This window comes from Phocoena sinus, chromosome X (genome assembly GCF_008692025.1).
Source record: "Phocoena sinus isolate mPhoSin1 chromosome X, mPhoSin1.pri, whole genome shotgun sequence".
Classification (NCBI taxonomy): domain Eukaryota; kingdom Metazoa; phylum Chordata; class Mammalia; order Artiodactyla; family Phocoenidae; genus Phocoena; species Phocoena sinus.
The window spans coordinates 27,805,738-27,824,829 of NC_045784.1; the positions used below are offsets into that span (position 1 = coordinate 27,805,738).

The window sequence follows — 19,092 nt, forward strand, 5'->3', positions numbered from 1 at the left end:
GAGTGAAACTCTGCTCCCTACCTCAACTATCAATCACTCTCACAGGAGGCCATGTGCCTGCATCCATTTTTAAATTAAATGTTCTGGATGTCTTTAAATATAAAAGAAATAACAAATGATATATTTATTATTTATAATTGGAGAATTACTAACAATAAACAAATATGTATTTATATATTTATATATATACTGTAGTTTTACTACAGAATGATGTTTCTCAAAGCGTCCCTGGACCAGATTCTTAGCCCTGTTCCAGACCGCGTGAGCCAGAAACTCTGGGGAAAGGGTTCACCAGTCTGGGTTTCCACAAGCCCTCTAGGTGATTCTGATGCACGCTAAGGTGAGAGTCACTGCCACAGAAAATTCTTGACATTCTCAATGACTGTGTCTGAATACCCAGAATCCTCAAGTTGACAAACATCTGATCAATAGAGACACTTAGAGATGATGTAACTATAAAGCCAAAATTGCTTATAAAGCCATTTTCTTTACTAACAATCACTACTTTCTTAGACATTTCCATTAACTCTTCTCTTCTATTACCAAATCCAGTAAGTACCTAGGAGGTAGGCTGGGCAGGGGGAGGGTAGATTTTTCACAAAGAAACAAAATTTTCATCACCTCTAGAGAATTACTGCACGTGCAAGAACAAAACAGCATTGAAAGGGCCATGTTGAGACACGGAGACTGAGGGGACTACTAGGTTCGCTTACTGGCTGTAGGGGACACTTTTCCTGGCCTGTGCATCCATCCCGCAGCTGCTATGATGGTCGCCTACTAATGTCTCACAGCTGCTTCTCTTTCTTCAGAAAGGCGATCTCTGCTGACAGGAGCCCCCTATCCCAGGAGGTAACACACACTCCTGGCCTGGGAGGTAACTCACGTCTCTAGTGGTGGGCCACAGCCAGTGGTGTGCTAGAGCAGAGCCCAAGAGTCAACTGTGTGTGTCTCTTCCCAAGTCTGCCTTCGGTGAGGTCATGTTGGTAGCTTGAATCAGCCACGGTGGCGGTATTTACACCACGACAACTGGAAAACACTACAAATCAGTGTTCACCTCAGAGCTAGCGGATAAATGTTTACTAGCATACAATGACTGGCTGGGGTATAAAAGACCAGCACTGCTGTGTGGTTCACACTCCAGAGCTTTCTCCATTTGAATCAAGACACAAAGCTAGATTTTGCATCAGATGGCATGCTTGCTCGACTCTTTCATCTTCCTTGTTATGCTTCTGTAACTCCCACACAGGCTTCTCCTGAAAGCAGCCCGTCTACCAACCCTGTGCGCCCAGACCCCTGTTCTCAGGGTCTGCTTCCAGGGAACCTGACCTATAACACCAGTTAAATCATTAGTTAAGTGACTGCCGCACAAAAGCCTCAAAGAATATACGTTCAAAATCACAAAGAGCTACATGTCACGGACCTTCTGAATCACAATGATCAGATGAAAGTGCGAACGATACATTTGAAATGGCAAGGATCTACCCTTTGCGTATGTGCACATAAAAGAAAGAAGTTGTTGGGAAAAGATGAAGCCAGCACAAATTGGGCAATTTTTTCTATCATGCTTCTCAAATTATGCTTTCATACCCATAGATGAATACACTGGAGGATTCATTTCACTTAATATGTTGGAGAAAAACATCTTTATATTAAAACATAACAAATCCATTTTGGAGAAGACTACAAAATTGAAATGAGGTTTAAAAAATAAACATCACAGAAAACTCATGCTCGTGGGAAAAGGAGGTAAACAGGTGGAAGGGGAGGATATCCAGCTTCATCTCCTTGGCCATTAAGAGACCTGAAGTAGAAAAGTTTGAGAAGCACTGCTTTTGACAAGTACTGTTGATAGAAAAATCCGTAGTAATTGTAAACTATAACTAAAAATATTAGTTTAGTATGGAAAGATCCTTTTTGAAAAAGTTCACTTTTCTCAGGACCCATTAAAATAAGAGTTACATTAGTACCATAGGCACATGTGTTCCCATAATACTCAGAAAATTGGTTAACCAAGAACAACTACTCAATGCCATGGCTTAACTCAGTTAAGGTAAGATTGCATAAGGCATAATATTGGTGTCAATGTTAGCTGTGTAATTCTAAAAATTGTAATTGCCAAGTATGACGGGAACACAATAGGCGCCCACTCCTTGGGCTATTTGTTCTTAAATCATTCCTTGTTGTGCTTCTGGTAGGAGAGTAACATAACTGTGAAGTTTAAACTCGTTGCAACTTTGGTAGATGTCAAAGGAGAATAAAAATACATACTGATTCCATATATATGCGTTAATGTATGATACTTGTTTTTCTCTTTCTGACTTACTTCCCTCTGTATGACAGACTCTAGGTCCATCCACCTCACTACAAATAACTCAATTTCGTTTCTTTTTATGGCTGAGTAATATTCCATCGTACATATGTGCCACATCATCTTTATCCATTCATCTGTTGCTGGACACTTAGGTTGCTTCCATGTCCTGTACAACAGAAACTAACACAGCACTGTGAAGGAATTATACTCCAATAAAGATGAAATAAAAAAATACATACTGACTGTGTGCTCCCATCTTCTAAGGAAATATGGAATTTTAGTTAAATAACTCACATTTTAAAACTGTTTCTAGTTAATGTGTTACAGACACCCATACATGCAAGCTAACACAAATTCTTGCTCTCTCAGCTTGGTGCTAAATAATAATATTCTCAGGAAAACTAAGATGCCATTAATATAACAACTCCCAATACGATTTTATTCGTGAAATAAACATTCACGCTCTGTAATGAGATCAGATTTCTCTGGGTACAGGTTTTACCCGTGTCATAGATGAATGAATGATTGAGTTTTTAGATCTGTTAATGCTGATACTATATGACTTAAGTTTCTGTTTTGAATAGTCTTTTATTACCCAAGAGGCTTGAGGAATACTGTTTATAATCACTACCAGCCACAAACAAAGCTTCCGGAATAAATCCACAGTAAACAGGACTGGCATATTAAAGTATCAGTTTTTGACATGGTTGTTTTCAAATAGCAGGAAGGGTGATATTCTCTGGAGGAATTTTTATTATCTAATTAAATATTTCTTTAGTAGAATAATGTCAGATGAACTCATTAGCTGAACATTCTCATTAGCCATGTTCTCCTAAATATTCCATGACCAGAAGAAGAGCTGTACAACTCTGATTTAATGCAGTAACAATGGCAACCAATTCTAGCTCCTTCTTTTATCACAGTCCATCAAAGGAATACAAAGAAGTCCAAATTAAAATAAGTTCAGTAATAAAAAGAACATGTGCGTTTTCCTACTATTCTAGAGCCTCTTCCTACCTTTAAGCAAAGTTCACTCAGTAATTATCTTATTTATGAAAGTAAGAGCAGAAGGATGTTTCTCTTATTAAACAAATGGCTTCGTGCTTTGAATGTGGAGGGCATCTCAAAACAGTCAAAAAGGGCTTCCCTGGTGACGCAGTGGTTGAGAGTCCGCCTGCCGATGCAGGGGACACGGGTTCGTGCCCCGGTCTGGGAAGATCCCACATGCCGCGGAGCGGAGCGGCTGGGCCCGTGAGCCACGGCCGCTGGGCCTGCGCGTCCGGAGCCTGTGCTCCGCAGCGGGAGAGGCCACAGCAGTGAGAGGCCCGCGTACCGCCAAAAAAAAAAAAAAAAAAAAAAAAAAAAAGTCAAAAAGAAAGCAGTGTTGAATGTCATCAACTTATTTCCTCCTACCCACTGTTTTAAATCATTTGCTTGGTTCCAATGTATACTACACTTACGTAAGTTGTTTATGAAGAGCCAAATTAATAGTCTTTGCAATTGTTTTCCTTGGAATTTGGAGAGCTGACAAATGAATTAGTAGAAAATGGCAATTCTACATGAATTAGCTTTTAAGTCTCCCTAAGAGGCTGATGCAGAACTTAATAAGAGACTTATTAGGAGAAGTAGGACAACTTAATTCAGATTGATTATAGACTTCGGTGAAGACAGCTGGGGTTCAAATGAAACTGAAAAAGAACTTATATGCACTTCAAAGTATGCTAATCAGATGTCTGAAACAATTACTCTGCACTGCCTTTTCAGAAGTTTCAAAGGCAGGATGGGAATAGCATGGTAAACGAAGGCTCTGTTTGCCTAAATCAAGGTAGGGGCTTTAAAAACACACACAGCACTCTCTAAAGTCAGATGCCTTGGGTAAGGAACGTGATTTGACATTGCTACCCGAAGTAACTGGCCTTTAACTTTATAAACAAAGCAGGAAATGAGAGCGAATACATGGCAACTAAGTAACAAGCTCTCCTGGCAACACTAACTTACACTTAGTTTTACATCGGACAAATAATTTGGTTAGGAAATTTAAGATGATTAATTCCTACTTTCGTTTCTAAGCTCTAGTTAGGTCAACAATGACCATTCTGTTAAAAAATAAATACTCTACTTTTGAAGTATAAAAGTGAGAGTTACTATAATATGCCTTCTTATAGATATATTCACAGATATTAAAGGCCAAATCCGATGCTTTAAAAAATCACAATTGTGTGCTTTGAAAACTAGATAAAACCCTAGTTACTCCATAGGACAGGCATCAGTTCCATTTTTAACCCAGATTTATAAAGGATTATATCTTTTTTGTTTGCGTTTTCTTCTCCATCAAAGGCTTACATAGCACACATAGCATTCGTATAAAAACGATAACAAAAGCCTCCACAGAGCAATTCATTTGTAGCCAATAAGAATTAACAAAATATTACTAAGCTTTCCTTTTCCTACTACAGGTAGTACGCCTTATTCCTTGTGGAGATATCGATCCTTTATTCAGAGTGGGGAGAGCTTACGTATTTTGAATGATTTTAAGGGCTGCTCTGTGATGGTTCTGTCTAACCATGCATCCCCTATCTCTGTAAGAAAGGATTATGAACTTTCTCTATAAAACTCATATATAAGAAAGGATTTAAGGTCAACTCATATAAATGACAAATGTAACAAAATTGATAAAATAATAACGACATATTAGAACCAGGGTTAAGATGAGAAAAACAGTAAGGGAAGATATAGTTACGTGAACATGGCTGAAAGCGTCCGGCTTCCGAAGGTGAATGTGAAATTCTAATATGTTACATCACATTTCACATTCCCTATCAGGAGGAAACATACTTGGTTTTCTCAATGTCAAATTCTGAGACAGCATTTCTTTGACAAATTTCTCAGATAAACCAAGCCACAGGTAGTCTGAAGAGAAGCATTTGCCAGTTTTCTTCTTACATTTTTATTTATTTTTATTTTTTAATTTTTTTTGGCGGTACGCGGGCCTCTCACTGCTGTGGCCTCTCCCGCTGCGGAGCACAGGCTCCGGACGCGCAGGCTCAGCGGCCGTGGCTCACGGGCCCAGCCGCTCCGCGGCATGTGGGATCCTCCCGGACCGGGGCACGAACCCGCGTCCCCCGCATCGGCAGGCGGACTCTCAACCACTGCGCCACCAGGGAAGCCCTCTTCTTACATTTTTAGATGTGAATGTTTGAACATAAAGTCAGTCAGGATGGCATGGCGGCTTCATCATCATAGTTCCTCTTCTACTACACACATCACTACATTATTCTCAATTATAATTCCAAAAAGGTCTAATTAAAATCTTTTGTTGTAAGAACTTTAAGGAAAAACTCACAGAGTCCCTGTCCTTGACTTTTCATAGTAAAAAACGTAAGTTGCAAGTCTGATTAAAAAACAAAACAAAAACGTAAAATGCGTAACTACACAGATGTGACAAATTTGCATATCCCAAGATGGCAGCCTGGGATAGCCTAATCATGGTGTGTGAAAAACTGTGTTTCAAGTCAACTGGCAAACTAAGGGCAGTGAAATGTTTCTGGCTTAAGAATGATGTAGCAATCTGTGTTAAAAAACCGTGGTAGATTAGGACAAAGAGACAACTGGGGAAAACAACAACTCACATGAACTTTTTCACACAGGAATCGTTCTTAAGAACAAAAATGTCATATGTAGACTTTAGTTGCAAAAGTTGTTCTACTTTATTAAAAGCTACATATGGTCCACTTATAGATCTATGTAGAACGCTTAGTGATTCCAGGAGTTATTCTCATTCCCCATTACTACAAGGAAAGTAAGAACATTTGTATAGTCACATAAGCATTGGTGTTATTTCCAGTGAAGTGAGAAATCATGATTCTGCCCTTAAAATATTTGATAAGCAGTATGAATCATGAATTTTAAAAATAAAGAGGCATTTAAAATTTAAATTTTATTCTAGTGGTTATTCCTATGAAGCTATATTTGGAAGGGTGAGATTCTCTTAGTGAGCTGAATAGTCAATATTAACATTATGTTCCTTTCTCTTGATTTATTTTATGTACACTGTCCTAAAGATGATTACTAGTAATAACGCCATATCCATAGTGTCCCAGGACTTAGTTGTTTTATCCATTCTCCAAACCCAAAAGCCGCATTTGCTAATGAAATGAGGTAATGCTAAATCCCACAGAAACACACATTCCACAGTCACTTAAATAACAACTTCTTTAACAAATGAGATCCGAATGGAGGTGGATATTATGAGACAGTCACTGGGGTGATGAAAACAGAGACGGGTATATAAAATATTCTTCTGGCTACCTGCCTAGCTATCCGTTTGGAGTTCCCTACAGCGTGGAGCCTCTGAGGGCTTAAACTGCTGAGTAGAAAAATGGGAATAGTGGTTTTCAGTACTCTTCCTCTTCGTTTCAAAGTAAGTTTTAGTTAATAGAATTCACTCCTTATAAACCACCAACACGAAAGTTTCAGGGTTTCAAATCTGGTACCACTGAGATGCAACAGAAAAAAGATGGGTTTTCATTCCCATTGCAAAATGAAGAGGAACTACTGAAGGGAAATAAATATATATGAATTCATATAATCTATAGTTTTAAGATATGCATAAAATATTTGTACAATACTGGTTCAGAAACCAAAAGAATCTATTATGACCAGTACACACATATTCTTTTTTTTTTTTTTTTTTAATTTTGGTCGCACCCCGCAGTAATGTGGGATCTTAGGTCTCCGACCAGGGATGGAACCCATGCCCCGTGCACTGGAAGGCAGAGTCTTAACCACTGGACCACCGGGGAAGTCCCATAAGCTCTTTTTAAACAAACGTTTAATGTATATATGTTTTGTTATTATTGGGATCAGAATGAGGAGTCTTCCCAATTAGGGTATATGGGAAATGAAATTCGTCTTAGGATCAAGAACAGATGAGAGAGGGGAACTGAAAAGAAGACTGCAAATAGGGTTGGGTAAGGATCAGCCGATATTTGAGCTGTTCTGCTTTTAGTTAGCTTTTGTTATTAAGTCGTGCTGTACACATTCTCCATCCATATTCATTATCCTGCTAATGCTCCTGTGTGATAGATATGGCTCCGAATGAATCCTTTATGTCTGCTCTAAAGCCTAGACATTCAGCCACTTCACTTATTAACTAATTTACTTCCTTTGGGACATTCTTTTGTTTGCCATTTGGGGGAAAATTTTTAAGAATTTAGTTCCTATATTTTTGGACAAAATTCAGTATTTTTAATGCTAAACAGGTAATACATTTCAAAACATTAATTTTTATGTACACAGAGATGTTAACCATTGCTTTAAATATTAGACATGGGGTCGCAGAATGTCGGTGAAGATATTTTGGAAGTTATAGTCAAATTTTTCATCTCCTTTTAAATCTTCACCTACTATTATAATGAAGAGCTTTTCAATTCAACACTAGACTGTGGGCTTCACGAGGACGAAGACCGAGTCTGTTTCATTTATAACTACATGTACAGCACATTTTACAGTAGCTCACAAACAACTGTCGGGTGAAGGAATAAAGCTGAATTGATTCCTTATATGTTGCTGGCACTGTGCTAGGAACTGTGAATTCAAAGACGTACAGCATGATCCTTGCCCTTAGGAACCTCACTTACTTTCTATGGAAGAAAAAAATACAGAAGTGACTTGCCACAATATATGTGAAGCTTAAGTGTGACAATTTAAGCATGTGTGGTGACCTATGAAAGCACTGAGTGAAGGGCAGTTCCTTCTGCTTGGCGGGAGTTGGGGGTGGAACACAGGGAAAACTCTAAGGGCAGATGCCCTCTGAGCCGGGCCTTGAGGGCTGAGTGGAAGTTCACCAGGCAGATAAGGTGGGCTGATCCAGGCAGAGAGAACATATGCCACGGCAGAGAGCTATGAAAAAAGATGGCATATTTGTGTAAAGGGGGGTGTGGTCAGTGTGTCCTGAATGGCCTAGAGGACGGGGGCAACAGTCAGAAATTTAAGCCAGGGCTAGGAAGAAACAGGGCCACGTGCCCTCTGCGTTCACCGGACTTCGTCGTCAGGCAGGCAGCTTCCTGCAAAGAGTTCGGATTAGAGTTGGGAAAGAATGGAAATACAGCAATATCAATAAAGAAGCGGTTCATTCATTCATTCACTAACCAAATATTTAAAATGCAGTGTTTGTGATATGCCAGCCGCACTGACTGGGGAATGGGATTTAAGGATGTATAATAAAACAACCTGACTGTATACAGGTGCTGGGGACTAGAACAGGATGTTGGTTGAAAAGAGGAAAGAAAATATAAAGGAGATATTCTGAGGTAAAATGAGCAGTCAAGTGCAGTCAATGGAAATGTAGAAGGATTTCAGGATGGACCTCAAGTTTCTAGCCTGAGCAGCTTGTTGGATTATGATCCATTAACTGAAATAGGAAACACAGAAGAAAGGGCAGGTAAAAAGGGATATCGGTAGGGGAATGGGTAGACAGGAGGACAAAGGGACTTGCTTTCAGGACGGTTGCATTTCAATTCTAATGGCATATGCGTTAGCAGATCAGAAAAGAGATTCAGACTAGGAATTTAGATCCGTCACCATCCATGCCATTTCAAACTGGGAGCATTTATACCATAAGAAGAGAACTGAGCTAAGGGATTTATAGGATAAAAAGGGAACTGAGCTAACGTTAGAAACTTGGGCGTACCAACATCTGAAGGGTGGGGTAGAGTTTCAGAACTGAGGAAAATAAAGGAAGAAGAAGAATGTGGATGAAACGGTGTCATGAAAGCCAAGGGAGAAGAGACCTTCCAGAATGAGGGGGCTGGTGAACATGCCCAATGCAGGTGAGGATTTCACTTCTGCATTTGGATTCTGGAGGACTTTGGTTAGTTTTGACACTAGATAAATAGACAAAAGACGTTTCAAGTTGCTGGTTTTCAAAAGGATACTCCTAAATATGTATATATTTTTCTTTATAAATACATTTATCATCTTTGTGCCACAAAGGAACTTAATTTTGGTCTCAGGGACAGTATTCCAAATACAGAGTGATATTTCCTAATATCTGCAGTGGGCTAATCGAACTCAAGATTCTATTATGCGCATTGCCTTCTCAGCTCACGGTACCGTAACTCACCCAAGTCACATAATTCAGTCAGCAAAACGGCCCAAACCTGGACTCCTGGCTCTTGATTCAATGTTGTAGCTTTCCCTACTCTGACACTGAGAACCACAAACACACACACACATACACGTGTAAATCGGACAATTTTAGTACGCTTAAGTTAACTCCCTGAGAGCAAAATCAAAATGATTCTTTTTGCCCTGTAACTTAATATTTCATTTTATATTACTGAAGACAGACATGATTAGATCACTATCTTCTCTTAGAGGAAATACCATGTGCCAGAAGACTTTGAATTTGTGAAAGATTTCGAATGTTTAAGGGCCCTATTTTTAACTTGGTGAGAAGAAAATACTGCAAATGAGTTCAGATTAGAACCTGTTTTGAATCTCTCAAAGGGCCCTGAAGCCAAGCAGTAGATGGTACCTTGACTTTCTCGAGGTGATCTTGGAGGGAGTCAATGAGGAGATCGCCCACGGGCTGCCACGATCCCTTGATCACTTCGGCTTGGCGCAGTTTGAGCTCCAGCTCATCCGTCGCCTCCTGAAGTTCCTGGAGTCTTTCGAGGGCCTCATCTATTTTTCTCTGCCAGTCAGCCGAGTGCAGGTTCAATTTTTCCCACTCAGTGTTGACCTCCTCAGCCTGCTTTCGTAGGAGCCGTGTGACATTCTGGGCTTTCTCCTCAGGAGGCAGCTCTAAATTGGTAAGACAACAAGGTTTTAGGCCACATTCATTTTCGTGTTAAAAAAAAGAAAACATTGTTGAAAAGGTCACGCTGGAAAAAAGAAAGAGTACGCTTTAATAAGAGGTCAACCTACTGATTAATGGCTCTTTTATACTGTGGCATACATTTTGATATAGTTTAGCACATCTGAAGTCGTGCCTTCCTGAGTGAATCTGTTCTACTTTATATCAATCAGATAATCCAAGATTCATTTAAGCTATCGAGTCGAAAAACGTTAGGATGCACACCACAAGCTCTAATTTACTTCAGGCAGGCTCTTAAATTGAAAATTAGCTTGTAGTCTTTGTGACAATAAATTTCCTCCTCACAGATTATCTCTTTTGTTTATTATTTTCTAAATGTTTCAATAATTGATCGCTAATCTCTTTTAATGTTTGTTTATGAACGTGCAAACAGATTTATGCATGCTGCTTTACGATTCCTTTTTCTTCTTCAACATCAAGGTTTAATTTGAATTGATTCTATTTAACCTAGAAAATATGAGAGCCATCCAGACACTGCCAGCAAGAACGGATGGGTCACTCTGTCACCACTGATCCTTCTATCAATATGTTATTACAGTTCCACATTCAATTACCTCTGGGCTCCTGGTAGAGTTTCTCTAGTCCTTCCAAAGGCTGCTCTGTCAGAAATATTCGTACAGTCTCAAGAGTACTCATGATCACAGGTTCTTTCGTTTTCAATTCCCTCTTGAAGGCCTGTGAAATGAGATGAAAAGAAATGCTTATGTGGCTTGTGGCATTCTTCTCAAAATTAATCCTGGGTGCTCAGAACTTGGTTATGAAATTCCCAGGTCAATTTCTATCTCCTTTATTTATAAACTGACAGTCATAAAATGATAAGGAAGGCTCGACAGATCTTTCTTTCAATTAGGAAAACACTGTGTTTGTAAAACTATTCTGGAGAGGATAGGGGAGCTTTCAAGATATGTTAACGTCCTTTAATTAAGATGAGTGATTTATTTATATAACTTGAATACCAAACTGGAAATCTGGAGCTAAAGTTGTAAGATATATATTGCAAAACCCTAGCGGGGGCTTCCCTGATGGCACAGTGGTTAAGAATCTGCCTGCCAATGCAGGGGACACGGGTTCGAGCTCTGGTCCGGGAAGATCCCACATGCCACGGAGCAACTAAGCCCGTGCGCCACAACTACTGAGCCCATGTGCCACAACTACTGAAGCCCGCGTGACTAGAGCCCATGCTCCGCAACAAGAGAAGCCACCACAATGAGAAGTCCACGCACCGCAACGAAGGGTGGCCCCTGCTCGCCACAACTAGAGAAAGCCCACACGCAGCAATGAAGACCAAAAAAAAAAGAGCCTAGCAGGGCTAATGAAACTTACACACACCCAAAAGAACACAACCGATCTAATTCATAATCACCAGTTAATTCTGTCGAAATGTCTGACAATGAACATAATGATGTGTTAATAGCAAACTGATAAAAACTAATAAAAAACTAAGTAAAAACTCAACGCTTTTGAAAAATACCCATTACATTTTCCATTGTCACTTCTTTGAAAACAGGAGAAATGTTTTGAGGTATACTGAAGGTAGAAATTGTGGGAACAAGTTTCTATAAAAGAGTGAGCCTAGAACAGGTGTTTTGAGGTCATCTAAATTAGTTATCAATTTTAATCTCTAATCTGTAATCTTCTTTAATACAGGGGATTAAAAGAAAAGCAAAACGCACACTTTCTGCCTTCAAGAAGTTTCTGAACCAAAAGAAGGGAGAAAACTAACACACTAGAAACAAAGAAAACAATAAAGTTCATATATAACCAAGTGCTAAGGGTTGTGAGACATCCCGAGAGGCCGGGATAAATTAACAGATATTCTGAAACCAGTGAAGATAGTTATTGACCCAGATTCGGCAATCTCAGAAGGGGAGATGTTAATTAAAGTGTTAAATATCACATAAATGCTAAAAAGACCAGGGCAAAAACCACAGGAATAATAATTGCCCTGATCTAGGGCTTCATTATTCATATCTTTTTTCAATTCGATCCTATTTTTAGCAATGTTGCCTATTGAATTTAAACCGTGCTCTGTTACTGGGAGAAAACATAGCAGTATCTCCTTTAAACTTCAGATGTATCATGTCACAGGAGTGCTCTAGAAGTGGAATGTAGGACACATTTATAAATAAAATCCTAATGGTGTTCACCATTCAAAGGAATCCTGAGTCTGATACTTTGCAAAATGATTCACCTTCCAAGTTATTTACAGTTTAGTAGAGAGAGGCAAGGTTTTTGAGCCAAAATAATGAAATTCGTTAAGTGGAATATTAGGATTCAGCCTGTGGATAGGGATGTAATTTCTGTATCGTAGGATATTCTTGCACCCTTGAAATCACACAGAGTAGGTGGGTTATTTACTTTGCTTACATGTAAGGCTGATTTCCCCTCTAATATTTCATTTGTAATCTCTGTGTTTGTGTCCGTGCGTGTGCACTCATACACGCGTGAATGTATATGTGTATACATTTCTTGTATTCCTGTATTTTTTTTCAAACACCTAATTTTTCTAGCTTCAAGGAAATTACTATTTTACTTTGTCTCTCCATTGGGACTTGACAATAGGAAGCTGATAGTGATGTTACTAATTATAAAAATAATAATGGCTCCCTTTATTCAACCACTACGTGTCAGTGGTTAGACTAAAGACAAGAAATGCAAAGTTGAATGCAAAACAGCCCTTCCTGTGTAGGAACGTATAGTAAATAGTGGAAGAGTCGAACATGTAAATGATTTCAACACAATGTGGAAAGTGCTAGAGGCTTGCATAATATGGGAAAGGAAATTGGGAAAGGCTTCTTGGAGAAGATAGTATTCAAGAAGAATTCTAAAGCATGAACATGATGAGTTAGCCAGGGAAAAGCAGGTTAGAGGAAGAAGAAAGAAGACGAAAATGCAGGTGCAAAGACAGAGGGCTAATTCAGCGCTGCGTGTGCAGTTATCTCAAGTAGGCCAGTGTTTCTAGAAGATAAAGTACAAGGAGAAGACATGTCCAGAGATGAAGCAGGGTACTGTTCTTATCTTAAACTGTATTAGACCTTTAAGTCAGGATTTGAACCTCAACCTATGACCATATATACCCTGCTAAGAAGTCTAGGTGCTGTCTCATAGGTAATCAGGAGCCTTTGAAGGGATGTAAGCAGGGGAGTGGCATGGGCATGTGTGCGTTTCAAATAGATTTCTCTGACATTAGTACAGAGTATGTATTTGAGAAGGACAGAAATGGAGTCAGAGAAAATAGGAGGCAATTGCAAGAATTCAGCGAAAGATTATGAGGATCTGAACCAGGGCAATGGTACCAGAGCAAAAAAAGGGACAGACAGAGTAAGGAAATGTTTAGAGAGTAGAGATGTGGGAATTTGGTAACCGAATAGATGCTGGAGAAGAGAAGGGGAGGAGCAAGGATGACTCCTAGTTTCCAGGCTGAGTAAAGGAGTGAACGCTGGGTGCAATTAAACTAAAAGTGAGGAAATAAACTCTCCTGGATTTCTCAGTACACCTATAAAAAGTTCTAGCCTCGTGAACACCTTCCCATACCATGGGAATTAGATCTGTAGTCATTTGTCTAGTTAATTTCTCTGATCCAGAGGGTCAAATGGTTATAGCCCCGAGTAGTTTCCTAGGTTAAGCTCCAAGTTGTCAGAAAGACTGGAGTAGCTATCTCTGTAGGTATTTACATTTCGAAAATATAAAGCCAAGACCTTGGAGACATTTCTAGGTTGTAAAACCTGAGATGCATGGGGCTAGCTGGCTCCTAGAGAAAGTTGGAGTTGGGACTCAGGCCCATCACGTTTCCAAGGAGACCCCTTCAGGGGGAGAAGACGACACCTGCTTATTTCTCCTTTATAAGCAGAGAAAAATCATTTTTTCCTGGTTACTTTCCTATGGAGCACCCACCCAGCCACTCATGTGAAAAAACTTTCATCAGATCTCACCATGTCTCCTTAGGGGTAAGGCTTGAACAGAGGGTGGAAGGTAGTGATGATATTTACTGTAAAGTAAGTCAAGGAGATCTGTCTCTGATCCAGAACACCTCATGTGCACATTTAGCATAAAATTAATAAAGATGAATACTAAAATCCCAGGCTCCTATGAGGGGGGTCTGTACGGGGAACAGAATAAGAGGATGTGATATGCTCAGCTTGGAGACGTAACATTCTTTCCAGCAGGAAACAAGTTTCGAATCCAATGTTTAGGGAGAAGAAATGAGATGTAGGAGTCATTCACTCACTACGCTAATATCCACTGAGTGCCTACGATTATGCACACAGGCAAGGATTAAAATTACGTAAGTAGATGAGATTGCTCAGTGGAGTGAGAAATTTCTGGAGAACACAGAAAATTCTGGAGAACACAGATACAAATGTAATGGGCAGACAGAGGAACTGGATCCAATGAAAGGCTGAAAAGGATTGGATAGGTGTGAAGACTGGGGGAAATAAGGAATGTGAAAGTAATGAAGAGAGAGTGAGAGTTTGAGAGGAATAAAGTGACCAAGAGTGTCCAATCATGACACAGAAGTAAAGCAAGATGAGCACTGAGAAGTGTTCATCAGACTCGGTGAGAGCCATTTCAGCGGAGGGCAGTAGCCTTGGAAACAGGTTTAGTTGGGGAGTAAGTGAGAGAAGGAGGAGGCATTTCAAGTGACAACATTTCAGGGAAAAGAGGAGGACAGGACAGAGAGGATCGCAAGGCAGAGAGAGATACGTTCTTTTTAGGATGGGAATGGTTTGAACACAGACTGAAAGATGATAACCAACCATCCTTGTTTGCCAGGTACTAAGGACACGGAACTTTCAATGCTGAAACCAGGACAGCATCAGGCAAACCAGGACGGTTGGTCACCATAGCAGAGAAGAATATATTAAAGACCTCGGGGGAAAGTGGAGATAATTATTGGCGCAAAGTCTGTCAAATAAGGAAATGGATCTTAAAGGTCCCATCAAACTGAAAAAGTTCAAGACACTGTTTGATGATGCAATTCCACTGTTAAAACCGAACAGCAAATAATTCAAGGCTAAGGACCACCCATCCATTGTGAGAGACCACTTGTTTGCCCCTCGAGTTGTTGCCAAGGGCTTAGCTCCACCACAGCTGCACAGTTCATTTCTTAAATATGAGTCACTGAGGATTAAGATGAATCTAAAGAAAAGACAAAGGAAGTTCTGTCGTTACAAAGACATAAGCACCATTATTTTCACATCGTTGTCAGAAATTAAGAAAAGAAAGTAGATGGGAGAGAGGGTTAAGTGACTGTATCTTCAGAATTTAAGATTTAGACTAAACACACACATAAAACGACTGTAAAAACCCCAGAAAAAAAGGGAGAAAAAAACTATAAATAGGAACGTCATGTTAAACATGGTTATATGAAAGGTCCTCTTCCATTTATTCATGTAATAAATTTTGAGCACCTACTATGTACCAGACTCTGTTGTAGGCAATGGATATCATTGGTCCTTGTAGCATGGAGTTTAAAAGAGGGAGGCTTATGTAGTAAAAATAATAACAACAAGACAACAACAAAAGACCCCATGAAGATGTTGCATTAAAATAATGAAAAATAGATTTTTCAATATCTGATCAACTTACCATACACTGAATGTTATAACATTTCACCGCGTTTTAAAAGTAAGGAAAATGGAACCATTTTTAAACCATGACAACATTCAACGTCAAGAGCCTTAACTCTTTGATAAGTGTCTTGTTTCTCAAAAAGAGTCTATTTGAATGACACTGGGGAAGATACATACTCATATACAATACTGATTTTTGTCTCATAGATTATAATTAATATTTTAAATCAGACAGGTTGGTTCATTCATGTGCTGATGTGAAAAAGCTATCAGATATAAAGCCCTTCTCCCATACACATACAGAGTGCATCTTTACCCTAATTCGATGTCAATATTCAAATGTTAAGATATTTACTTCTTGAATCTTTTGAACAGATGAAGTTATTTTCTTTAAAACCCATCTTTCCCCCCATACCTTCTTTTTTCCCTTTTTAAGATAGCCAGGCCCGAGGCTCTGAAATAGTGATGTGGAAGAATGAGAAGGAACTACTAAAGACGCAGAGTACCTCGGTGAAAAGAAAATAATGTCCTATCTCACAAGTGAGAAAAAGTTAGGCATACTAAACTGATAATTTTCCTTCAGCTTCTTAAGGTTCACGAAAGTAACTGATTTGAATCGTGCACTACAGAATTACAGTAGCAGCAAACCCCAAGGTCAATCCATTTTATCGTGAAGGTTACACTGTCTGATGGATAGTATTTATACATCACAAATACTAACCAACTGGGTGACTTCACTGCTTGCTGATTCATTCATTCATTCACAAATATTTATTTTGAATCTATTATGTATAAGGTAGTACAGATGTAGGGACCTAACCTTTGTCCTTAAGGAGTCAACAGTTTGGCTGAGTAGGTATGTTTGTATAAAAGCATATCTTTATTCAATTAATGTCTTGCCAATGCAAAGTAAAGTACAGATAAGTCAGGATGTACCTAAGGCCATCAGTTCGTTAGTCACTTAGAATCCAAACCCTGAAATTCTTAAACCAGGCTGAAACTGAGTAAGAGCAAAGAACTTATAGTTTCCTGAATTACAAAAAATGTGGAAGACACATATGTGGAAAATCCTAACGGCTGTGAAGCAAATGAGAAACTTAAAAAACCTGAAAGTAACAGAGAAGAACCAAGTCACTGTTCATTCATTCTAAGCCAGGCTGAAAGTGAGTAAGAACAAAAAAATAAAAGTTCTCTGAATTACAAAAAATTTGGAAGCCACAAAGGTGGAAAATCCTAATGGCTATTAAGCAAATCAGAAATAAAAAACCTGAAAGTGATAAAGAACCAAGTCATTGATTATTCTTTTTTTTTCTGTCTGTCCTACTTGTGGAAAAAAAAATTAGGGTGACTATTACCACAAATACCTAATAATACATAAATAGTAGCTCAGAACCATGTATAGAGGGGATGAAGGGTGAGATACTGACTTGCTTGAGATACCTCAGAGAAGAGAGCGGCAGGAAGAGAAGTCTGGGCACAGGTACAGACATTACAGAGAGACAAGCTATGTTGCTTTCACCTAGAGACGGTGGTCCTATAACTAAGGATCTAAGTTAAAGCCCTTCCCTTTCAAAACAGATCTCTTTCAACCATGTACAGTGTATAGTTTCCCCGGAGCTGAATTTTACCTATATTCCCACTGAAGTGGCAAGTCTATATCTGTGTCATTTGGACCAGAAATCTGAAGGAATGACTATACGTTATCTCCACATTTATTAGCAGAACTTTACAGAACCATCCTGAGAGGCAGACTGAAGTGGTGAAAAGAGCACTGTCCTGAGTAGCAGGACACCAAAAGTTCAAGTCTGGGCCGGGCCAAAACCTGGTTGCATGATCTAGGACAAGTCATAAAATCTCTCTGAGCCTTCCCATCCTCATTTGTAAAATGTAGAGGTTCGCTAAGTACCTTACCTAAGTTCTAACATCCAGTTCTAAAATTCCATAATCAACACGTTTAGATCATTAATTGGCTACAGGCCTGTTACATGGTGGCAGTTTGAGATAGTCTTTCATTACTAATATTAAGAATTACAGCCATAGCTTGGCATATAGTAGATAATCAATAAATACTGTTGAATAAATAACAGAACACGCAGGTAGAAAACCAGAGTGTGTTACAGGGAGGCCAGCTGGATTTAGATGCAGTCGGTGCTCGAGGGTGAAAGCCTGGTTTCGTGAATTGAGAGAGAGAAAAAAATGAATGCTGTCAACTGGGGGAAACGGAGAGATGTTTTTCTGGGTCTACACTTATGTTCCAGATCCAAAGCCGAGAGTAATCTTTGAGTCACTAGGTGGACCCTCCTCAAGAGGAGGCCCTATTAACCCTGCCTTCGTAATCCTCGTGATTTCTTCTCTAGAGATGTTCACGTCCATACTTTCGGAAGCTCCATTATTTGAACTGCTGGTTGGGCTTTTCCTCTAGCCTGCATTAGCTAGGAGATGAGAGAACAGACAGACTCTAAATTGGAAAATTGGGACTGACACATACGCACTACTATATATACAATAGATAACTAATAAGAATCTACTGTACAGTACAGGGCACAGGGAACTCTACTCAATACTCTGTAATGACCTATATGGAAAAAGAATCTAAAAAGGGGGTAGATACACCTATATGTATAACCGATTCACTTTGCTGTACAGCAGAAACTAACACAACATTGTAAATCAATTATACCCCCAATAAAAATTTTTTCTAAAACGAAAGAAAAAAAATAAAGTGATCCAACGGCGGTTAAAGTGATCTCAACAAATGGTTACTGAGTGCGCGCAGGACAAGGACAGTAACACAGTCACTTCCAGAAGTTGATCGGTATTTTAGTTTTGTCATCCTATATTATCATTCTAGTTTCCATACTATTTCTACCTTATCTGTATGCCTCCTATATTGTTTTTACTTCTGATAAGAGCGTTGCTGAAATCATTCTCTCGCCATAATGACCTTCCTCATTTTAAGAGCCACCATATTTATTGAGTCTCAAGCACGTCAGAAATATTTTAATGACTAACTGCTGATTTAGGGGCAAACATTGCTCAATTAATTTGAAACCAAGATCATGGAAAAAGGCAAGATCCAAATGTGGTTAACTGGAGTACCAGAAATTTCGCCTCTAAGAATCTAAGACAAGTTCATAGGGATTTTAGGAAGAAGGACATTTGCCAGAAGTGGCAACAAAAAAACCCAGAAAGACAAAGGGTTCACTTAATATTCATTCGACATAGTTGGTATTAGAGAAGCTATGAAAATGGGACACATGGGCTATAAAGAAAAGGTCACAATCATCTTTATTTTTTTTATTGTGCTAAGAACACGTAACATGAGATCT

At 39.2% G+C, this 19,092-nt stretch overlaps 1 protein-coding gene across 1 annotated transcript in view; it reads right to left on the bottom strand.

Moving 5' to 3' along the window:
• Nucleotides 1–19,092, bottom strand: part of DMD (dystrophin) — a 2,099,690-nt gene that overhangs the window by 346,596 nt on the left and 1,734,002 nt on the right. The window contains exons 58-59 of the mRNA XM_032618871.1: nucleotides 10,745–10,865; nucleotides 9,849–10,117 (exon numbers count right to left, since the gene is read on the bottom strand). Of these exons, the coding sequence (XP_032474762.1) occupies nucleotides 9,849–10,117; nucleotides 10,745–10,865 (390 nt within the window). The remainder of the gene's footprint in view (nucleotides 1–9,848; nucleotides 10,118–10,744; nucleotides 10,866–19,092) is intronic.